The sequence below is a fragment of the Tenrec ecaudatus genome, chromosome 7, assembly GCF_050624435.1.
Source record: "Tenrec ecaudatus isolate mTenEca1 chromosome 7, mTenEca1.hap1, whole genome shotgun sequence".
NCBI classification, from domain to species: domain Eukaryota; kingdom Metazoa; phylum Chordata; class Mammalia; order Afrosoricida; family Tenrecidae; genus Tenrec; species Tenrec ecaudatus.
In genome coordinates this window covers 163,776,158-163,799,965 of record NC_134536.1, presented here as the reverse complement: position 1 = coordinate 163,799,965, position 23,808 = coordinate 163,776,158, and the positions used below count along the sequence as shown (strand labels likewise).

The 23,808-nt window shown below is 51.6% G+C and overlaps 2 protein-coding genes across 2 annotated transcripts; both read left to right on the top strand.

Moving 5' to 3' along the window:
- Positions 1-4,679: 4,679 nt before the first annotated feature.
- PSMB8 (proteasome 20S subunit beta 8) lies at positions 4,680-11,384 on the top strand. Its single transcript, XM_075555434.1, has 6 exons — positions 4,680-5,021; positions 6,010-6,157; positions 6,319-6,430; positions 9,455-9,584; positions 10,657-10,861; positions 11,098-11,384. The coding sequence occupies exons 1-6, from the start codon at positions 4,875-4,877 to the stop codon at positions 11,184-11,186; spliced, it is 831 nt and encodes a 276-aa protein (XP_075411549.1). The 5' UTR covers positions 4,680-4,874; the 3' UTR covers positions 11,187-11,384.
- Positions 11,385-14,391: 3,007 nt separating this feature from the next.
- LOC142453780 (antigen peptide transporter 2-like) lies at positions 14,392-23,455 on the top strand. Its single transcript, XM_075555433.1, has 12 exons — positions 14,392-14,548; positions 15,173-15,676; positions 15,769-15,883; positions 16,738-16,868; positions 17,122-17,327; positions 18,032-18,229; positions 18,386-18,514; positions 20,936-21,124; positions 21,274-21,447; positions 21,625-21,784; positions 22,147-22,283; positions 23,069-23,455. The coding sequence occupies exons 2-12, from the start codon at positions 15,181-15,183 to the stop codon at positions 23,237-23,239; spliced, it is 2,106 nt and encodes a 701-aa protein (XP_075411548.1). The 5' UTR covers positions 14,392-14,548; positions 15,173-15,180; the 3' UTR covers positions 23,240-23,455.
- Positions 23,456-23,808: the final 353 nt, after the last annotated feature.

Below are 23,808 nucleotides of genomic sequence, written 5' to 3'. Positions count from 1 at the left end.
ATTTTGGTTAATAAAGTTGGGCTCATAAGAGAAATTCAAATTAAAACAACCATGAGATCCCACCTAACACCCACAAAGATAGCCCAATTCAAGAAATCAGAAAGTAACAAGTGTTGGAGGGGATGAAGAGAGCCAGTAACTCTCATCCACTGATGATGGACCTGTAGGGATGTACAGCCACTATGGAAATCGATTTGGTGATATCTAAAACATATGGACATTGAGCTACCATACGACCCAGCAAACCCCCTAGTGGGCATATACCTAGAAGAGACAAGAAACAAACCACGGCCAGACATCTGTGCCCCAATGTTCATCACGGCAGAGTTCACAATTGCAAGGAGCTGGAAACAAACCCAAATTTCCATCAACAGACGAGTGGATTAAAAAACTGTGGTACATATATACAATGGAGTATTACGCATCCCTAAAAAGCAGTGATGAATGCATGAAGCACACCGCTACATGGGAAGAACTGGAGGAAATCATGCTAAGCAAAGTAAGCCAAGCACAAAAGGACAAGTACAACATGAGTCCCCTGAGGTAAGCTCAAAAAAACCCAAAAGGGGCAGAGGGAAGAAGCTACCGTATACACACGTCCCTGGGGTGAGGTCCAGGTAATATGGCAGGGGCCAGACTTAACTCAGGGATACATATGGTAGCTCACTAAAAAGGAGGGGAACAAAAAAACAGAAAACAACAGACATGGGTAGCCGGGAGAACAGGGCACTAACCCACCCAAGGGGAGGGTATTGTTTATATTGTCACAGGGAAAGAGGGACCAGATTTCAATCCGGAGCTCCAAGACGAGAACGCAACACACTGACATGAAGCAGGAAACCGATAGAGAGGCCTGAGGGGCCGGCCCCATTACCAACTAAGTGGACAGCACCACCCTCCCCTACAGAAGAATTCACTTCAGAGGACAGCGCTGAAGCTACAGCTCAAGGAGAGGGACATGTGATCAGAGCACACAGGAGCCAACAAGGGGGAGGGGAAAAAAGAGTGGCCCACCAAGCCCTGAGGTCAATATTTCTGCTCAGAGCAGCCAATGCACAGAGATGACCACAGGGCCGGCCCCACCACGAGGCACAATGTTCCTCACTGACCCATAGCACCGCAGGGGACAACACTAGAGACACATGGCAGGAATTGTGTCCAGCCTGAGCCCACTACACCGAAGCGAGACATTGGGGGTATGTAGCTGAGCAGTGGGGGAGCAGAACAATGAAGTCCCCAGAGGATGCCAGGGTTAGATGTGGGACCAGGGCATAGCACCCCATCAGACTCAACTGGAAAGCACTAGTAAAGGACAATACATAGACCTTGAACTATTTATAGGTTTTGTTGTTGTTGTTGATGTTGCCTTTGGTTGTTGTTGTTGAAGCTGTTGTTTTATTTTCTTTTGTTGCTTTGTTGTGCTCGGCCTAGTATTGGTGCATATTGTTGCTGCATGTCTATCTGGAAGGGATAGGCAGGATAAACAAGCCGGAAGAGAGAACAATGAGATGATAGTTGGGGGGGGGGGAGGAGGGTATGGGAGAGGGGGAGGCAGGGGAAAGGAAGTTGGTGTTAATAAACCCAGGAACAAGGGGACAAGTGATCCAAAATCAGTGGCAAGGAGGGTGTAGGAGGTCTGGCAGGGCTGGATCAAGGGCGATGTAACAGAGGAATTCCTGAAATCCAAATGAAGGCCGAACATGATAGCGGGACCAGAGGAAAGTAAAAGAAATAGAGGAAAGAACTAGGAGGCAAAGGGCATTTATAGAGATCTAAATACAACCATATACAGATGTAAATATATTTATATTTAATGATAGGGAATAGATCTATGTACATATATTTATAGGTTTCATGTTAAGGAAACAGATGGACAGTGGGCCCCTACTCAAGTACTCCCTCAACACAAGAACACTTTGTTCTAACAATTTGGCAGTCTGAGATGCTAACCTTGATGACACGATCACTGAAGACAAGCGGATGCATAAGCAAATGTGGTGAAGAAAGCTGATGGTGCCCGGCTGTCAAAAGGTATCGCGTCTGGGGCTTAAAGGCTTGAAGGTAAACAAGCGGCCATCTAACTGAAAAACAACAAATCCCACATGGAAGAAGCACATCAGCCTGTGAGCTCACAAGGTGTCGAAGGGCTCAGTATCAGGCATCAAAGAACAACAACAACAAAAAATCATAGCATTGTGAATGAGGAAGAGTGCAGAGTGGGGACCCAGGGCCCATCTGTGGGCAATTGGACATCCCTTTGCAGAAGGGTCATGGGGAGGAGACGAGTCAGTCAAGGTGCAGGGTAGCAACGATAAAACATACAATTTTCCTCTAGTTCTTGAATGCTTTCTTCCCCCTACTCTTATGATCCCAATTCTACCTTACAAATCCGGCTGGACTGGAGGATGTACACTGTTACAGATAGGAACTGGAAGCACAGGGAATCCAGGACAGGTGAGTCCCTCAGGACCAGTGGTGAGAGTGGCGATACTGGGAGGATGAAGGGAAGGTGAGGGAGAAAAGGGGAACAGATTACAAGGATCTACATATAACCTCCTCCCTGGGGGATGGACAGTGGAGAAGTGGGTGGAGGGAGACATCGGACAGTGTAAGATATGACAAAACAATAATAATTTATAAATTATCAAAGGTTTATGGGGGAGGGAGAGCAGAGAGGGAGGGGAAAATGCGTGAATACCAGGGGCTCAAGTAGAAAGCAAATGTTTTGAGACTGATGAGAGAAACAAATGTACAAAAGTGCTTGACACAATAGATGTATGTGTGGATTGTGATAAGAGTTGTACAAGCCCCCAATAAAATGATTTAATTGAATGTCCACGGTGGTGTGGTGGTTACATGATGGGCTGCTAATGAAAATGATTCAAGTTTAAAAAAAAGTTGAGCTAAATGTTTTAATAGGTCTTTTTTATGGCTGTGTTTTTTTCTTTAGTTGGGATCTAATATGTATATCACATCGTTCCTTATTTCAATCACGTCAGGCAGGATTGTACAATTGCTGCCACAATCAGTTTTCAAGCATTCCTTTTCTTCATGGACTCCTTGACATCATCTCCCTATTATCCCCCAGCACCCCCCCACTGTACACCCTCCCCCAAACCCCTAATTCTACTTGCTGCCCCTATAGGTCCATTAATCCTGGGTTTCATATACCAAAATAATGGGGAAGCACATAACCCAGCTTCAAGAGGGTGACCTCCATCGACATAACACTTCTGAGATACATTCTAACATGATATGCAGAAACAAAAGGCAAACAAAACAATACAAACCAAAGCCGCAGAAAATTTTGGAAAAGATCAGGTCCAGCCTGCATCTGCCGACAAAGCTTTAACTTTAGCAGGTCTTTCATACCATCACAGACTGGCATGCCAAAGGGCCTCCTGAAGCCCAACTGCTGATTGAAGTTCTATCAAAAACCAGGATGCTCTCAGAAGCTGATGGAGTGTGGATTTCCCTGAGAGTCAGACTAACGCTTTCATGTAAGAGCGACCAGCTGGCTTTGTTTAGAAAGTTAAAGCAGCACACTGGGCAGTTCCCCCGCACCTCCCCCACTTCCCCACAAGTCCCTATGGTAACATTACAGCCAACATTTCAACAGAGGGGAGTTGAGGGGAACTGGAAGAACGATAAGCAAAATTCATAAAGATCACTGTAATTGATACAGGCAGCAGTCACTTGTGACAAACCAAAATCTAGTCCCATGCTCATATTCCTCACGTTTACCCAGTATTCCTGCCTGTCTGTAGGCCTTAGCACATCCCTCCCAAATATCAGGCATGGTTAGTGTATCACCCGATCCTTTCAAACAGCTAGCGTGAAAACAAGGCACTGGAAGGCCGGGCCTCCTTCAACAGGGCTTAGGAGCTGGTGCAGAGCTTTGACTCTTGCTGCTCCTTCATGACATGATGCACCTTCGAGCCTCCCTTCCCTACTACCCCTGGCCTGTGAGCCGGCTTCCAGTTTTCTGATTGAGCGTAGGGTCCCTATGGTTTCCAGAAGATGTCCATCAAAGACGGGCAGCACCCCAGACAGCGCCCCCAAGGGTGCCAGCAGCCCCGAACCGTGAACTTTCGGAGATGGAGTCCAGCTGTCTTTCTTCTTCACTGCCTAGCTTTCTCCGGTCTTTCCCGCGATCACCTTGCTGCAAAGCGGCACCACATCTGCTCAGGGAATTGTAGGAGGCGTGGCTGGTTCCACTCACCTTCCATTCAGGGAGGAGCAGAGTGTGATGTTCACAGTTGCTGGGCAGATTAGGCCGCAACAGCTTGCGAGGAGAGGCGGAGTTTAAGAGTTACTCACCCGGGCTCAGCCAGGACGAATTATCTCTCCAGAACCAAGTAGAAAAATCTAGAGACTGTATCCTCTCCTTAGGGCTCCTTTCCCCTTTCATTCTTGGACATAATGTGTGATCGGCTGTCCCTAATCCCCCCTTCCGCCCCCCACCTATTCCCACCCTTCCCCAACTTCTGCGAAGGATGCTCTAGCCTCCGGAGCCGCATGCCCCTTTCCCTACGTGAAACTGCTCTCCGGCGGCCAGCTGGCTTCCAGTTTTCGGCAGCAGGCTCTGCAGGGTGCGATCCCCCTGCCCCCTCCTTAACTTGTCCCCAGAGAGGTCTCTTGCTTTCGTCGACAGCCCACTCCCCATCGTTTCCCCCAGCTGGCGCACTGACGCCCGTCTCGAACGCGCAGTCTCCCGCCCCTTGGCATCCACCAGCCTCTTCTCATCAAGGCCAGGGGGATGTGGAGGTGTACAAACAACAGCCATAAAACCCCGGTTCCCTCCCCTCCAGACACGGGCTTTCGCTTTCACTTCCTCCTGTGCCAGAGCCAACAGAGTTCGGGCGCCGGCGGCCATGGCGCTCCTGGAGCTATGCGGAGCCCCCCGGAGGCAAGGCGAAGACTGGGCTCTCCCCGGCGTGGGAGGCAGCCGCCACTCGGACCCGGGACACTACAGTTTCTCTACGCGATGTCTGGAGCTCGCTCTCCCCCGGGGAATGCAGGTCGGGACTGTTTGGGAACCCAGCGAGGACGTGGGCAGGCGGGCACGGAAGAATGGAGGGGCTGCTTAGGGGTTACTCTGTGGCGGGGCTGGTGCCCTGGAGGGGAGGGGGGCGTCCACTAGGCCCGGCGGGCAACGTCCAGGCTGCCTGGAAGAACCAAGGGCCCCTGGAAAAGCCACGTGGGTCTGGGGCACCGATCGCCGAGGGTTCAGAAGTGCAGACGAGGGGATGGACAAAGGCTTAGAGATGGGGTGGGGGCTCCCACGGAAGAAGAGGCTCGAAGTCCCTTTTTCCACCGCACACAAATCACGTAGCCTTTTTCGCGGACTTATCACAGGGCTTGAAAAACCTATGAACTTTTGGCAGCCCGCCTGGCCTCGCCTCAGCAAGTCATTGTGATGTGAGTTGATCAAGTCGCTTATTCAGTGGGGTTCTGAGAACCCTCTCTAGTTAATGGGGATGCCAGCGGTAGTTAAAATAAGCTATCATTGAGAAAACACGACCGCTCTTGAATTCTTCCTTAGGATGACGTTGCCTTCCTTTCATTTCGACTGTACTGGAAAATGAAACACTGGTGTTTCCTGCCTTTTCCGTCCCCTTCTTCCAAGCCAGCGGTTCTCAACTTGTGGGTCGCGACCCCCCTTGGGGGTTGGTGTGTTTGTGTTGAACGACCCTTTCACAGGGGTCGCCCGGTTCATAACAGTAGCAAAATTACAGTGAAGAAGTAACAACGAGAATAATTTTATGGTGTGTGGGGGGGTGTCACCACAACATGAAGAACTGTATTAGAGGGTCACAGCATTAGGACGGTTGAGAACCACTGTTCCAAGCCAGTTCCTCCCGGAGACTGGTTCTGAACTGCATTGATCATTGATGGTGGGGGGACTTCTCCACGGCCCCTCACCCCATAGTCTCGAATACTCCTTCCTTGGAGCCTCCTGCCACAAACGTTATCAGTGTTCCTTTGTCTCCTCTTTTCTTTCACCAGCCCACCGAATTCTTCCGGTCCCTAGGTGGGGACAGAGAAAAGAAGGTTCCGATTGAGATGGCCCACGGCACCACCACACTGGCCTTCAAGTTCCAGCAAGGCGTGATTGTGGCAGTGGATTCCAGGGCGTCGTCTGGGAGCTATATTAGTGAGTGTGTGCGCCCACTATGCCTTATTCCCGAGAGCGGGGCGCGACCCTCCCAGTAGGAGCCCAGCATCTGTCAGAGATTAGGCAATGATATTGATTTAGGGGTCTCAGGGAGAGCAGGGGACCATATCCCATCTCTCTCAAACCCCATCTTCTTCCAGGCAGTCTGCACGTCAACAAGGTGATCGAGATTAATCCATACCTGCTGGGCACCATGTCTGGCTGTGCAGCCGACTGTCAGTATTGGGAGCGCCTGCTGGCTAAAGAGTGCAGGTGAGCAGGCCCCCCCCCCCCCCCCGCCCTTTCTATCCCAGTGTTCAGTGCCTGCCCGCCCACGTGGCTGCTCCTCACTCGTCCCCTGTTTTTCTGCTTAGCGCTAAAACCGTATTTCACATAAAAGCCTTTGGGGGTTAACCCCCCCCTAAATCTCGGTCTGGGCTCCAGCTAACTTAGCCAATTATGTATCACCGCCACCATCAACTCTGGTGGGTAGTGCCATTTGTTAGGAATGGTGTGTGTGTGTGTGTGTGTGTGTGTGTGTGTGTACCTCGCACCCCATCCTCTACTGCCAAGGGGCTGCCCAAGCAGGGCCCCTGGGCTGTAAAGGCTGGCATTCCGCCACTGCCACTGAGCAGTCCAGCCTGGCCCAGCTCTCTCGCCCTCCCACCCGTAGCTCCCACCTGCTCCGGCCGCGAGCTGCTGGGCGCCCGGTTCGCGCAACTGCCCACTGGCAGGAGCCAGGGCAGGCGCAGGCCGAAGTGTGCGGTGCGCTCAAGTGAGAGGAGACATTGACGTTGTGCGACATTCGCGCGCTCCTCGAGGGCCATGCAGTGCACAGCACGCTGCTGCCCGAGGGGTGGTTCTGAGTGCGGCTGAGGCTACCAAAGTGAACGTAGACGCCATGCGCTCCGCGCCCAGGGCACCATCTGTAGTCCAGGTCCACTGAGCTGGCGGCCCTGCAAGGCACCAAGGACTCCCTGGAGCGGCAGCGCTCTGAGCTGGAGGGCCGGCCCCAGGCGGTCATTGTGCCCCATGAGGAAGCCATTCAACAGCTGGATGGAGCGCAGGCACACCAATGGGAGACGGCCAACCAGCTTCGAGAGGAGAGTACCAGACCCGTTCAGCGTCCAGATGCGGCTGGATATCCAGATCGCCGCTTCCCAGAAACTCTTGGAGGGAGAAGAGTGTCTGTGGGATTGGCTTTGGACCCAGTCCTTACTTTCTGAAGGACTCCCCAAAGTTCCCCCCTTAGTTAACCGCACAGAAGTAACAAGAAAATCAAGGTGATAGAGAAGTCTGAGAAGGAACAGTGATTGTAGAAGAAAAGATGGAAGAGATCCAAGTAATCCAAGAAGTGACAGAAGAAGAAGCCAAAAAGGAGGAAGGCAAGGAGGAAGAAGAAGGAGAAGAGGAGGAAAAAGGAGAAGAAGAGGAAGAAGTAGAAGGGTAGAAGCAGCAGAAGAAGCTGCATCTCTGGCAAAGGAGATCAAGTCCCCTGGGAAGGAAGACAGAAAACCTCCAGGTGAAGACAAATCCCCAGAGAAGGAAGAGGGCAGATGAAATCTCCAGAGAAGGCCAAATCTCCTGGGAAGGACGACGCAACAGTGCCAGCTGAGGTCATGTTCCCAGAGGAGGCCAAGTCCCCAGAGAAGGCTATGCCCCCCATGAAGGAAGATGCAAAGTCCCCCAAGAAGATCAAGACCCTTGATGTGAAATCCCCAGAAGTGAAGACCTCAATAAAGGAGGTAGTTAGGTCTCCTGCAGATGTCAGGCCCCCTGAGAAGGCCAAAACGCTTATTAAGGAGGAGGTCCAGTCCCCAGAAAAGGTCAGAGCTCCTGAGAAGGGGGTCTCAAACAAGGAAGAGGTGCAGCCCCCCAGGAAAGGAGAGGAGACACCCCAGGAGATTAACGTCAAAGAGCACCCCAGAGAAGTTGGAGGAAGAGAAAGCTCCAGCTGCCCCCAAACTGAGGAGAAAGCTGGGGTTGAGGAGAAGAGGAACCTGCTGCGGAGACCAAAGAACCCAAAGTTAAAGTCAAGAAGGAAGAGATTGAAGAAAAGAAAGAAGTTGAGATCCAAGAGAAGGAAGCTCCTTCCAAGGTGTTGGTGAGGAAGCGGCTCAACCCAAAGAGAAGCGTGACATGGCCAAAAAGAGCCAGGTGATGCCAAGGCCCCCCGAGCCCAGCAAACCCAACATGGAAAAGGTCGAAAAGTCCTCCAGTACAGACAAAAAGACAGCAGGCCTCGGGGGATAAGGCTGCCAAGGGGGAGAAGTAAGTCAGAAAAAGGAACATTCTACAGCAGCCAAAGAAACTCAGGAAGGGCAGGTGGGAATGTAGGGGCCAGTGTAATGCATTTTCATTTGTCCTTCTGCGTTAGGCTCTCTTGACTAGAGAAACAAATCCAGAGACACCCATAGATGTATAAGAAAGAACTTTATATCAAGAAAACATCCCAGTCCAACTCAAGTACATAGGTCCATATTAGTCCATAAGTCCAATACTATTCCACAAGTCCCTCGGCAGACTCACATAGCCACAAGCAATGATGCGGAATGCAGGAGCATCACTCGCCAGGAGGTGCAAAGTCCCATGAATCCAATTACGGCAGACACATCTCCAGGGCTCCTGCAGGTCCCAGCGTAATTCCACAGCAGGAAGCGGGCAGAGAGAAAGGCAGAGGTTCTCAGGGTCCGACTCATGAGGAGGTCATGCCTCCAAGAGGCACCATCAGGCTTTGACCTGGCTGACGGGCTAGACTTGACCTTGGCACTTCAAGTTGACCCGAAATTATGTAACGACCACACCTTCCTTTTCTTGACCTTAAAAGACCCTCTGCTTAGATGCTGGGCCCTCTTTACCCAACAGGAATTTCTGTTAGCTATATGTTCCCCAAGAGAGGGGACCCTCAGCCTCCTGCCCCCAGCCCCGAAAGCCTCCCCAGGCGACAGACAATTATGATAGCATGTAGCATAATGTGATGCTCTACCCTGTCCTATAGGGTTGCTATGAGTCAGAATCCATTGGGTGGCAGTGAGAGAGTCTATGTAGGTAGTTTAAATTTCAACAGCAATCCAGTGTAGGGTTTTGGAGACTGTAAATCTTTAGTGGGGGCAGAGAGCCTCATCTTTCCCGAGGAGCAGCTGGTAGATTTGAACCACACACCTTGCAGGTAGCCGTCCAAGGCCTCCCCTGATTCATAGACCCTACAAATTCATTCCCTGTCACATGCTTCTGTCCCCCATCTTTCCCTGCCTCATCAAGTGGGCCACTCGGCTAACCCCCTTCCCTGCTCACCAGGCTGTACTACCTTCGCAACGGGGAGCGAATCTCCGTGTCAGCAGCCTCTAAACTGCTCTCCAACATGATGTGCCAGTACCGGGGCATGGGCCTCTCCATGGGCAGCATGATCTGCGGCTGGGACAAGAAGGTGGGTGCTCTCCCTTCCGCATGCTTCCCCACCCACGGCTGAAAGAGCTTTCCCCACTTCCTACACCCCGTTCCTTCCTCCGCACGGCCCACAGCGTATAAAACGCTTGGTTACAGAACTGTTCTGGTGCATTCTTGAGCCACTTCTTGGTCCACCTCAACTTTGTGTGTGTTTCATAAGCTTGTCTCTTTGGATAAACCAAATGATTCTTAGTTCGTCTCTGCTTTTCTCAGTTAGTTTGCTTTTTAAAATCATTTTATTGGGGACTAGTACAACTCTTACCACAATCCATCCATCCATCCATCCATTGTGTCAAGCACATTTGTACACGTGTTGCCATCATCATTTTCAAAACATTTGCTTTCTACTTGAGCCCTTGGTCTCAGCTTCTCATCCCCCCCCTCCCTCTCCCACCCTCCTTACCTCACGAACCCTTGATAATTTATAAATGATTATTTTTTCATGTCTTACACTGACCGACGACTCCCTTCACCCACTTTTCTGTTGTCCATCCCCATGGGAGGGGTTTATAGGTAGAGCCTAGTGATTGGTTTCCACTTTTCCCCCCTACCTTTCCTTTATCATCCTGGTATGGCTACTCTCAATATTGATCCTGAGGGATTCCTGTCCTGGATTCCCTGTGTTTCCAGCTCTTATCTGTACCTGTGCACATGCTCTGGTCTAACTGGATTTGAAAGGCAGAATTGAGGTCATGGTAGTGGTGGAGGGGGTGGGGGGGGAAGGGAGGAAGCATTAAAGAACTAGAGGAAAGTTGTATGTTTCTTAACACTATACTGCACCCTGACTGGCTTGTCTCTTACTTGTGACCCCTCTGAAAGGGGATGTCCAGCTGCCTACAGATGGGCTTTGAGTCTCCACTCTGCACTCCCCCTCATTCACGATGTCTTTGCTTTTTAATCTCCAAAGTCCTGTAGTGCTAATCCCCACACCAATGTTTCTGTGGTGAGTTCCATTCCTTTGCACACTGTTGGATGCTTCGCGCCAGGACCTCTTGGTGAGCGGCCCTCTTCTTTTCCAATGCCAACCTGGACCTTCCTTCTTTCTCCCACAGGGTCCTGGACTCTACTATGTGGATGAAGATGGGACTCGGCTCTCGGGAAACATGTTCTCCACTGGGAGTGGGAACACGTATGCCTATGGGGTCATGGATAGTGGCTATCGGCATAATCTTACCCCCGAAGAGGCCTATGACCTGGGCCGCAGGGCTATTGTTCATGCCACCCACAGAGACTGCTATTCCGGAGGCGTGGTCAATAGTAAGTGGCCAGTGCTATCACCGTCACATCCCCTATCCCACCCCGTGTGTGTGTTTGTGTGTACTAAGACTGAGACATTAAGCGTGAGGGATCAGTCAGGAGAGGTACTCTGAAGTCCCAGTAATAAGGGCTTGGAGTGCGTGTGTATGCACTCTTGTCACTTTCAGCACAGCATCCTGAATAGGGACATCCTGAGGTGAAAGATGATGCCGTGTGTTTTTCCCATGTACTTCCAGTGTACCACATGCAGAAAGAAGGCTGGAGAAAAGTGGAGAGCACAGATGTCAGTGACCTGATGCACCAGTACCGGGAGGCCCATCAGTAACAGCGGTCATGGCTGAAAACCTCCTTGCCCAACGCAGGGAACTGGACCAGGAGAAGGAGGCCCTGACTTCAGTCAGGGCCAGTGGGAGCTGGCGGGGTTCATCCGTTTGTTCTTGACTTTATGGATCTCTCTCTCTCTTGGCACCTCTGGGTGCCCCGTGAAGCACAATAAAGGAAAACCATTGTAAATGGCTTTGTGTTGTGGTTGGGTGGGCTTGGGTTGTGTGTTTGTGTGTGTGTGTGTGTAGAGCCAGGAATAAACTCCTGTGGTCTGTTGTTATTGATTTGGGTGTTTGGGAGTCGGGCATCCGCCAACAACGTTTTTTTGATTTTGTAGAATGGGAGGATAAAGTTTCCACCTCAATGTGTGTGTGGTGATTGAAACAGCTTCCTGCGTACCTTAAGTAGCGCTTAGAGATACTGGGTATTGAATATAGATATGGACAGGAAGTCTCATTTCACTGCAAGATGACAGGACTGACTGTGACTGCCGAGAAAGAAGTGACGAGGAGGACTCTCTGAAGTGGGGCCTAGGAGGAAAAAGTAAAAAAACCAGAGGGAAAGAAAGAAGAAGAGGATTCTCTGAATTATGTTGGAGCTAGAGGGTTGAAGCAATTTTCATAATTTCCCACCCTCTTAAACTTGAAGTCACCCCAATCACCTTAGAACAGGGTGTAGAGCCCAAGCGATCCTCTCTTGGAGGTCTGTTGGAGTTTGGAGGGTAGTTTTAACTCACAGAGTTATTTTAGGAATAAATCAAGGTGCATATTCCACAGACAGGCTCTGGGTCTGTCTCTTCTCATCGGTGCTATGATAGACCGATTCTCAAAGCCCAGCTCCCGACCTTGTGCTCACATGCCAACCATGCTCCCAACATGACTTGGGGTACGGATTTAGGAGCTCTAGTGGCACGGTGGGTTAGAAGCTGGGTTGCTCTCAACAAGGTCAGCACTTCAACTCCCTCGGTCATTCAGAGGGAGAGAGGTAAGGCTTTCTGGGTAGTGGTTAAGCATTAGGCAGCTAACCACAAGGTCAGCAGCTCAAAACCACTAGCTGCTCCTTGGGAGAAAGAGGAGGCTTTCCTCTCCCATAAAGAGTTGTAGTTTCAGAAACCCACAGAGGCAGTTCTACCCTGTCCTATAGGGTCACTAGGAGTTGAACTTGACTCAATTTTTTTTTGAGTGAGGGTTTTTTTTTTTTTTTGTGAAGGTAGATAGGTCTTAATGTGAATGAAGGGGAAGACAATAGTCTATAAAGGGGAGAGAGGGATGGGGAGAAAGAAGCGGGAGAGAAGGGCAAGCTATGGGGAGTGTTGAATGTCAAGATGATGATCTGCTACGCAGACCCTACCTACTAATTCCCAATAAAAATGTTTTTAAAAATTACAGACTTGGAAATCAACCCAAAGGGACTGTTCTCCTCTGTCCTACAGGGTCACTATGATTCGGCCCTACGGCAGTGAGTTTGGCTTTGGGGTATTGAATGTTTGGGGTCTGTTCCCTACTTGATAAGGTACACTATTGAGAAGGAGAATGCAGACAAGTCAGGGCAACCTACGCTCAGAAGTGGTGTGTGGGAATCCCAGGCGGGCCCCCTGAGAGGGACCAGCATTTTTTACTTAGGAGAAGGTCCTTCCTCTTTCTGGCTCAGGAGCTGTTGTTCTTACTGTGCCTTATGAAGTGGAATGTTGATTGAATGGTTCTTCTTTTTTAAAAAAAGTTTTATTGGCACTGCTTCCAAATATCATATAATCCAATACTTTAGACATATCAAGGAGACCTAAATAGTCATTACCACAATCAAGTTAGCACATTTCTTCTTCCTTGTGCTCATTATTAGTGTACTTATTAATTTTCACCTGTAGGAAAAATATACACAGCAAAACTTTCTCTAATTCAACACCTTCTACGTGTATAATTCAGTGCCATTGACTATACTCGGTATGCAGGTACTACTGACATCCTTTTCCAAAGTATTCCACCACCATTCCCACAAACTCAATGCCCTAAGCCGAAACTCTTTCTCCTTCACCCATGGTAGCTGTTGATCGATGTGGGTTTCTTTTTCTTAGTAGTTTTCTTGATATGAAATTCACACTCCCATGGTAAGTTGTGTAGCCCTCACCACAACCAGTTTGAGCGCTCCCTTCCCCTCCTGCATACATTGTTTGCTCCTCTGTCCTCTTCCCCCACTTCCTAATAAACCCTTGCACTGAGGTCTCTATTCATCCATCAGTGTTTCTTACACTGGGAAATGGAGCAGAAACAATCAAAAAGCAAAAAGAAAACAAAGCAGAAAGAAGCAAGTTATGGATAGCCCCTGGGAGACAGGAACAAGAGAGGTTCTTCCGTGAGGGCATGGGAGGAGGGGCACAGGGGAGCTGATAGCATTGATGATATTGCATAACCCCACCCAATGGGACAGAACGACAGACTTGTATGTGAATGGATATAGTGGAATGCCAATAAAACTATTATAAAAGGGGGGGGGAAGCAAGTAATCATAGTAATAAGATAAAGATAAATGTAAAGAGTAAAAACCACCAACAATATTTTCAAAGCCAGAGAAGAAAATTTCTGTCATGGAGCAACTGGGAACTATTTAAACTTAGAGCAAATGTAGGTTGGGTCAAGAGGGAGGTCGACTGGCCTAGTATCATCCGACACCGTGCTTGGACCCACCATAGTGAACTCAAAGATCATCTCTAGCTGATAGGAAGGCTGTAGGGAGTCCCTTGCCTGTGGCTAGAGCGGTCTGCCAGCGGCTCTGTCTGGGCAGAAACGGCAGTGATTCCCACGGGTTCTCTACAGAGGGCAATTCTTCACATGGGTGTTCACAATGTTAGCTCTGATACTTCGCTCTGCGTCCTATTCCACTCTTATGATTGTCATCATTGGATCACACAGGCTTCTTCGACAGGGACGTCGGCGCCGGCTCCCTTCCACGGCTGCTTGTTGGCATACAAGGAACCAGACCGTTTTTTTGCAATAGGTCCAGATCTTGAAATCTGACGAAACCCAGGGGCTCTTCCATTTAGTCAAAGAGCGACAGTTGTAGCAACACACGAATTTACCTAATGATCATGCGCGCACAGCGCGGTCGTTTTCTATTGCAAAGGAGCTGCTGCTGCTTGTGGGTGAGACTCTCCAGCGCCCAGGCGGCGGGCCCGGCTCTGCGCTCGGCCGGCGGGTGTCGCGCGCCCCCTCTGGGCCCCCGCGCGCAGCAGGGGAACCGGGCGTGGAGAGGAAAGTGAAAGCGAAAGCGGCCGATCCCGGTGGCAGCCGGGGAAGGACAGCCGCTGCGGAGTTCAGGGCTCAGACCCCGACCCAAGACTACTGGAGCCGCAGTCCCCAAGCCGTCCCGGTGAGTCCGTGGAGCGCCGCAGGGGACGCCTCCCAACCCCTCACCCCCTCCACCCGCTCCCTTCCCGACGCTGGGAACCTCCGCGCAGGGGCCGCCCGACTGGGTGCCACTCGGTGGTGCAGGTCCAGGTTGGGGTGGGGCAGGGGGATCAGGGGAAAGTTTGTTCTGTCTTTTTTTAAATTAATCATTTTATTGGGAGCTCTTACAGATGTGATAACAATCCATCATCCAATTAGATCACGCATAATTGTATCCCCGCCCCCCCTCCCCGCACCCCACCCCCCTATCTGCTCTCCATCTCCCATGAGCAGGCAGCATGACCTGGGGAGGGATGTACTGTGATACTGTGATAGGAGGGATGTAGTGATGGGCACCTGGAGCCCAGGGGGTCTTGCCACCAATGGGTTGAGTGTGGTGGGGGTCTATGAATAGGGCTAAGAGGGACAAAGACTGGGACTCTACTTCCCTAGTTACATACCCTTTCTTGGACTGTACACAATTTGACAGTTCGAACTTACTCTGCTGACTCAGATCCCAAGCCAAGAAACCTTACAGAGTTAAACTCCAGTCTGTAACACAGTTTACCAGGAGGCTGATGTAATTTTTTTTTTTTTAACCCACCAGATAACACCATGCCACTCTTTGACCTGAGACCCTGGACCAGTCTGCTGCTGCTGGACTTGGCCTTGCTCTGGCTCCTTCAGGGGACCCTGGGGGCTCTGCTCCCTGGAGGGCTTCCTGGCCTATGGCTGGAGGCAGCCCTGCGCCTTGGTGGCCTCTGGTGCTTGCTGAAGCTGGGAGGGCTGCGGGAGTTTGGGGGAACACTGCTGCCCATGCTCTGCCTGGTGCTGCCCCTCTTTCTCTTACTGAGGGCTCTGGTCCCGGGGGCCTTGAGTGCACCCCCAGCCAGGGTAGCTTCAGCCCCTTGGAGCTGGCTGCTGGTGGGCTATGGGGCTACAGCCCTAAGCTGGGCACTGTGGGCTGTCCTGAGCCCTCCAGGAGCCCCTGCCCAGGAGAGGGAGCAGGGCCAGGAGAACAAAGCCTTGCTGTGGAGGCTGCTGAAGCTCTCCAGGCCAGACCTGCCTTTCCTCCTGGCTGCCTTCTTCTTCCTGGTCTTGGCTGTTTGGGGTGAGTAGGGAGAGGGCAGGGAGGGCTGGGGGTGCAAAAAGGCCCCCGGCACCTGTAGGTGCATCTGTTCCTTTTTCATATCTTTTTTCCAGGTGAGACTCTCATTCCTTACTATTCTGGTCGTGTGATTGACATCCTGGGAGGAGACTTTGACCCTGAAGCCTTTGCCAGCGCCATGTTTTTCATGTGCCTCTGCTCCTTTGGCAGGTAGGTGATGGGCACTTGGGTCCATTTACTAGCCCCAATCTTTGTGTTGTCCTTAGCTGCTCTTGTGTTGGCCTCTGACCCATGGTGACCCTACACGGTGACCCCACACACAATGGGAGGAAACCAGACCAGCAGGAGTCTTAGGGTTCTCACTGGCTGATTTTTGGAAGTAGGTTGCTGGGCCTTTCTTCCTCGTCTTCCTTAGTGTGTAACCGCCCCCCACCCTGAAACCTGTTCAGCACCATAGCAACATGAAGGCATCCCCAGACAGGCAGGTGGTAGTTTTTATAAGGTGTGTTGAGTGGGAATTAAAGTGCAGTCTTCTACAGAGAAGGTGAGCATTCTATTCCTGAGTTCATCCAATTTAAAATTCAAGTTTTATTGTCCAACATTGGTTGAGAAAAGACAGGGAAGCGTGAGTGGGCTGAGGAGAGTGGGAGAGCAGGTAGCTCTGCGGATGCGGTTCCCGTGACGAAGCATCTGGGACTCGGCAGAAGGACTGTCAGGACAGGGAGGACAGACGTCTGGGCAAAGGAGAAGCCTGGGACATAATACTGAGGCCCGGCGAAAAGCAAGCCCTGGGCCATTTTCCCCTGCAGTATCTTTTCATTTCTGCTACATTCTGCTCCTCTGTAAATGTCCGTCCGTTTGAATGTGCTGTGATTTTGTTCTCCATCTAGCTCACCATGTCTCCCTTCTTCGCTCTCCATGTCTTCTTTTGCCTCTCTTGGTACCCTTTCCCCAACTTTGTATTTCTTCGCATTGTGGACTTCTCCGCATTTCTCACCCGGTCCTTCCCTCTCTGCATCTCTCTCACCCCTTCATCCTTCTGCTTTCTCCCCCGTGTCCCCCAGCTCACTGTCTGCAGGCTGCCGCGGGGGCTCCTTCATGGTGACCATGTCCAGAATCAACTTGCGCATCCGGGACCTGCTCTTTGCCTCCCTGCTTCGCCAAGACCTCGGCTTCTTCCAGGAGACTAAGACAGGTGGGGCCTGGACTCCAAGGCTGGCATTCCCTGGGTCACTCCTTGCTCCTCAGTCGGCTGCTCCCAGCAGCCTCTCCTCCTGCCTTCATAGTTGATGCCAAGCCAGGAGAGGGTCGGGAGGCAGCTTCCCTGCCGTCTCTCTGTAAGTCACGGCGGGGCGTACAAGAGGACGCTGTGTTAGAGGCGAGTTAGAATGGAATTTCTGGGAGCTGCGTCCTACACTTGGTTTTCTCACCTGCTTTCTCTTCCTCAGGCGAGTTGGATTCAAGGCTGAGCTCAGATACCACTTTCATGAGTCGCTGGCTTCCTTTGAATGCCAACATCCTCCTGCGGAGCCTGGTGAAAGTGGTGGGACTCTATAGCTTCATGCTCAGCACGTCACCTCGACTCACCCTCCTCTCTCTGCTCAACTTTCCCTTCTCATTAGCAGCTGACAAGGTGTACAATGCGCGCCATCAGGTATGTGTGGGTGGGAGGGCCGCCCAGGAGGAGGGGAAAGCTTTGAGAGACCATCATCCCTCATTCCCAGGTAGACGCTCTTCTAGAGAAGCTTCTCCGCCCTTACAGCAGGAGTTCTTGGTCGGTGTTGGGGTCAGGGTGCATGAGGCGGGACTCCATAGATGCGCTCCAGGTGGTCCACGACCCCTGGAACTCTATGAAAACATTTGGATGCCCGTGTGTGCATTTTCCTGGGAAGTAGATAGCTTTGATGGAACATTTCCAAGAGCCTATACTCAGCTTGCCCCAATGCATCCACTGGGTAGAGAGCCTGCCCACTTGTACTCAATAGCAGGAATTGGAATGAGGGTCGGGAAAGGAGAGTGGGCAATCTGGAGGTCCTGAGAGTGATGTCAGTGCCACCAGCCCTTAATCCGCTGTGGTCCCTTTGGCAAATTACTCCTCCATTTCTCATCAGGCACTGGAGGGGGTCAGAGTGACCTCATGTAAACGTACAAAGATATAGTGGGCATCTCCAACCCTCCCTAGCACTGTGAGCTCAATTGTGCTTCCTCCTCTGTCACACTCATTATGCCTCGTGGAAGGACATGCAAGGAAGAGGGATAGATTCCTGTGGATTGGGGAGCATCCCCAGGGCTGCAAGGAGACAGGGACCTGCTGTCCTCCACCTCATGGGCCCTGCCTCCCCTGCCCCACTCTTTCAGGCGTTGCTCCTGGAGATCCAGGATGCTGTGGCGAAATCAGGGCAGATCGTGCGGGAGGCGGTCGGAGGGCTACAGACCGTGCGGAGTTTGGGGGCTGAGGAGCATGAGGTCCGTCGCTACAAGGAGGCCCTTGAACGTTGTCGGAAGCTGAGGTGGCAACGAGATTCAGAACGAGCCCTGTACCTGCTTTTGCGGAGGGTGAGCCATCCAATGGGACGAGCCCAGGGAGGGGGCTGCGGAAGGCACGGGGAGCCGACTGTGGGTTCTGCTGTCCTGCTCGCTGTTCCAGGGTAGCGAGTGAGCAAGAGCGGGCAGACTCCGTCTGAGCTCCATCTCGGTCTTCTCCCCTCACAGCTGCTGCAGCTGGCTGTGCAGCTGCTGATGCTGAACTGTGGCCTGCAGCAGATCCTGGCCGGAGAGCTCACGCAGGGCGGGCTGCTCTCCTTCCTGCTGTACCAGGAGAATGTGGGGGATCACGTGTTTGTGAGTGATGGGCCTGAGCAGGCCGCCCTTGTCTTCCCTCTGCTTGCCTCTCTAGCCTCTGGGCCTCGGGCTTTATTCCTTCTCTTAAAAAAAAACAAACCAACACCTGTGCTATGGAGAATTTTAAATATATGCCTGGAAAGATAGAGAACGATGTGACAAATTCCTACCTAATGTACCTGTGACCGGCTCTACCAGTGATCTGCCATGGCCAGTCTTGTTTCATTCATTTTCCCTGCCCGGGTAATTTTGGAGCAAACCCCACAGAGCATATTATTTCGGTATGTAGGTCTGAATTATAACACCTTTCAAAATATAAGCGCCATGTCATCATCATCTTTAAAACCTACGAGTAGTTCTTGGCATGCAGCCAGTGGTCAGATTGGTACTGGGCTCAAACGAGGGCAAGACAGCAGACTTGCCACTGTGGTACCAGTTGGCACAGGCATGGGCTTATTTCTCATGAAACCTCTTTCAATGTGTGTCTACTGAGGAGATGGCTGCAGACCTGTCCTCTTTGTCACGTTCTTGTCCCCCCCCCCTTTCCTTACTTTTATTGGGGGCTCTTACAGCTCTTATCACGATCTCACATTCTTGTCTTGGTCTCATTAAAGCCGCGGTGTCTGAGGGGATTGGCTGGCTCATTCAACGCAAGGCAGAGACCAGCCGCAGTTATGGTGGCAGGTGTTTAGGGTAATCATCCAAAGGGAGAATCTTAAGGATGCAGGATGGCAATGGGGGCTTATGATGAAGAAGCTGAAGGAAAATGGAAGGCCAGGAATGTTGGGCTGAGGGAATAATTTTCCCCCGTCATTGACAGTACACCGCTCATTCTTCAAGCGTAGCAAGGGCGAGGCTAGGAAAATGTCTCTGAGAAACAGGAGCTCATTCACCCGACAGTCCTAAACATGTTCCCCTCAGACTTCTTATTTTCCAAACTCAAAGAGTAATTAAAAGGAATGCAATTGAGGCTCTCAAGCAAGACAGGACTGCCATTGTGATGTGGCACCAGTAGAAAGACATCGGGGCCGGGGTCAGGGTTTGAGACTCGGCCTTCAGGGGGAGGGTAGGTGGAGAGGCAGGAGCTTCATATTTATAGTTTTGCTTGATTAAGGTTTCTGTAATTGCACAGCCACCTTTTAAAACTTACCTGTAAAAGTGCGTGTGTATGCATATGTGCGTATGCACACATCAAGGAACTTCAAAAAAGCTTGTGGGAAAAGGAATTGAAAGTAGTGGAATTTCTCCCACAAACTCTTTGGAGTCGCTGTAGGTAATAATAGGCTGCTTGCACGGGGATCCAAATCAAGTTCCCAGCTCTATAGGCTCATCGACATGGGTTTCTTTTAGGGCTTTCACAATGTTCACGAGAAAATCAAATGAAAATATCATCATGGGTTTCCCCCACGAGTTGTTGAAATCCCCTTGTGTGTGTCTGCAGACCCTAGAGGCTACAAGAAGTTGGAGGGCGCACTTTGTGATCTTTGGGCTCAGTGTTCCTGTGAGCTTTGGCAAGCCCCCTTGTCTGTAGTTTGGCTTTCTTCAACAATTTATTTTGTTGAAGAAACCACATGGTTTGTACGGTAGAGTTTTGTTATTGTTTGGCTCTTGTTTAGTATTTTAATTTGGGCCTGTATTTACAGGCAGTTGTTAGATAAATATAGAGGCTTGTTAAATTAAGGCCTTTCAGTACTTTCAAAAAATATTTTCCAAAACAGCATATATCTTAGGTGGTAGTACACTCTTCAGCCAGGAGCACACAATGCCTGCTCCTCACATTGTGATGTCCCCAGACTTTGATGCCCAATACTGCAAAGCCATGGGATGACATCATCTCTCCATTACCCGTGGGACCATATCTGTTCAGCAAGCTTGCCGTTATCTACGATTGGGAAAACTAGGGGTATAGGTTAACAAGGAGAGGCAAATAAACCCTAATTCTTTCCCAAATTTACCAATTTTCAAAAATAATTACTTTATTTGGACATTCTTTGGTAATCCCCTGCACAATTGTTGACCATGATTCTGAACCAGGAGGTCCAGTGGTGCAACAGTGAGCTGGACACAGGGCCTGTTTGTAAGCAGCTGTCTGTCTGGTCTGACCGGGTAGAGCTGGGCAAGAATACAGGGCAGTGATTGACATGACCTAGGGACAGAAACGTGGTGGTGGGATGAACATGAGACAACCCCCCCTTTCCCCTGTCACCTGGAAGCTGGCGATATTGCTGCCACTGATCAGTTCCATCCCGAGTGTCTCTTGAAGGGGAGCACGTCTTTTCTGGAGAAGGGGAGGTGGGGGTGGGGAGGCAGCATGGCTGTGGGTGGAGCATGGCAGGGGGGGTGGGAAATTGGCTCATTAGATTGATCCTTGATTTCTGGTGAGGTGTGTTTGATAGCTCACCCTCCATTCCTGTTTCCCAGAGCCTGGTGTACATGTGGGGCGATATGCTGAGCAACGTGGGAGCTGCTGAGAAGGTGTTTGCCTACTTGGACCGACAACCAAACATGCCCCCGTCCGGGACACGGGCCCCTTCCCATCTGGAGGGGCGTGTGGAATTCCAGGATGTCTCCTTTGCTTATCCCAATCGACCGGACCAGCCTGTGCTCAAGGTGCCCGAAAGAGGCCACGGGAGAGACCTGGCGCTGCTGCCTTGTAGCATCTAGATGACTTTCCTCAGAGCTCACCTTGCCTCTGGTGGGAAAGGGAAGGGGCTGGGAGGAAGAAGAGCTAGGCCCTAACCCGCCCCTGGCTTCTCTAGGGGCTGACGTTCACTCTTCGTCCTGGCGAGGTGACTGCGCTGGTTGGGCCCAATGGGTCTGGGAAGAGCACAGTGGCCGCCCTGCTGCAGAACCTGTACCAGCCCAGCGGGGGCCAGGTGCTGCTGGATGGGGAGCCCCTCTCGCAGTATGAGCACCACTACCTGCACAGAAAGGTGGGCGGGGGCGGGGCGGAGGGATGGGCGGAAGAGAACAGGAGCATGCGCACAGGCAATGGGGTGGGGTGGGTGGGCCCTGAGAAGCAACACAGAGGGCTTCTTCAGGCGGAGGTGGGAGGGCCTCTGTCCCAGAGACCTCCCACACAGCCCTCTGGGCGTGTCCACCTTGTGCAGGTGGTGTTGGTTGGGCAGGAGCCAGTCCTCTTCTCCGGCTCGGTGAGAGACAACATTGCTTATGGCCTGGAGAACTGCAGGGACGAGGAGGTGCTGGCAGCTGCCAGGGACGCCAACGCAGACCAATTCATAGCGAAGATGGAGCACGGGATGCACACAGGTAGCTCTTGCAGATTTTCTCAGTCACATGACAATAGGGCACCTACTCCGTGGGCGAGTGTGGTAACTCCCGAGCCATCCTTTCCGTAACTCCATCCTTGTCCTCCTGCTCCCTCCTCCCCAACACCATGGCTTCTTCAGCCTCTTTCTTCTATGGGAGTCTTTCTTCCCAGAGAGCGGCGCACAGCCGTGCTCTCTCCATCTGCGCAGCCCCATTAGCTCCCTGCCCGGCCGCCCTCCTTTAGCTCACCTCTCCTTGCTGGTTCTTGTGGAAACACCCGTTGTGCGTTGGCCATCCTTGTGGTGAGGCATGTCATGGTGGCCACGTGTGTCTAACGAAGGGTGTCTCTCTGATCTCCCCAGAAGTAGGGGAGAAAGGGAGCCAGTTGGCTGTGGGGCAGAAGCAGTGTCTGGCCATTGCCCGGGCCCTTGTGCGAGACCCCCAGGTCCTGATCCTGGATGAGGCCACCAGTGCCTTGGATGCTGACTGTGAGCAGGCGGTGAGTGCTGCGGCCACCTGACTCTGCAGTCAAGGGGGGAGGGGTGATGGGGGGGCTGAGACCTGAAGGGTCACTGTGTTAGCACTTGGGCAGCAGGAGGAGGAAGGAGCCACTAGTGGACAGATCAGGCCTTATGAGGACTGTGGCCTGAGGATGGGGGTTGAATTGAGAAGCCAGTGGGCACGGGGGCATCTCTGGTGTCTCCAGTTGCAGGGGTCCAGGGCAGACAGAATGGCAGGGCAGACCTTGATGTACTGCTCGTTCCTCCCGTCACACATTCCTACCTCCCTGACCCTAAGCTGGAGTCTCTGGAGAGTACATGCACTCAGTTGCTCCCCAAAGCCTTTGTGTTTCCTGACGACCCAGACACCCCTGCTAAGACAGGCCGGGTGACCTCCTTCCCCAAACCAGCCACTGAAAGCACTGGGGGCCCAGTTCTGCTCTCACACACAGGGGGTCGCCTCGAGTTGGAATGGACTTGCAGGCAACCGAGAGCGAGGGCCTTTGCCTGCGTGGTGCAAATGTTCACGCCCTTGGCTCCTAGCTGGCAGGGTGAGGAGGCAAGTCCATCTAGCAGCACCTTGGCATTACATTCTGGTGGTCTACTGCTAAAGACCAGCCTTCAAAACCCCCATGGAGCACAATTCTCCTCGCCCAGACATGGAGCTCCTGAGTCGGGGTGAGCTGTAAGGGTGCTGGTTACCCTGAGGCACAAGAGACAGTGCTCAGTGCCCCGTGGTGTCCGTTTCCTGTCCTTCTGACCCATCATAGTTTCCCCTCTTCAGCTGCAGGACTGGAAATCCCGCGGGAACCGGACGGTGTTGGTGATTGCTCACAGGCTGAAGACAGTTCAGGGTGCAGACCAGATCCTGGTGCTCAAGAAGGGCGAGCTGCAGGACCACGCCCAGCTCATAAAGGAGCAGGACACCTACGCCAGTCTGCTGGGCCTGGACTGAGACTCCAAGGACACTGGGCATGTTTCCCGGTCGTCTGCACACCCCGGGATAGCACCTGCTTTGAGTTTCCCTGGGGCGAGCATGATGGAGGCAGGTGTGCTTTCTGAAGATATGCAGTTGGGGAGGTGGGAGACCGCCTTATTTTCTTGTTGAACAGAATGCTGCCTGTTGCTGAGTATTGTGGCAAAATAAATATGTTAAATGCTTTTTAAAAAAGCATTCCATCCACCATACACGGTCATACAGTAAATTTAGAAAATACAGGAAAGTCCAAAGAAGAGCATTCTTCTATCTCTTCCCCGAGACTTACTGCAAAATAAGTCTCTTCCCTGAGACTCACTGCAAACATAATTTGTTTTAGAAAGATTAGGACAAGACTGATCCCAATGCGGTAAAAGTTAAAGTTAGCCGAAATGTGTGACATCAGAAATGCTATCCCATGCCCTTATCCCTGGTCCCATCATCACGCCTCCCCTGCATTCCCCCTAATGCATTAGGATTTCTGCATTCGCTGCCACGTCACTCCAAACCAATAATCGAACTCGCTGCCGTCAAGCTGATGCTGACTC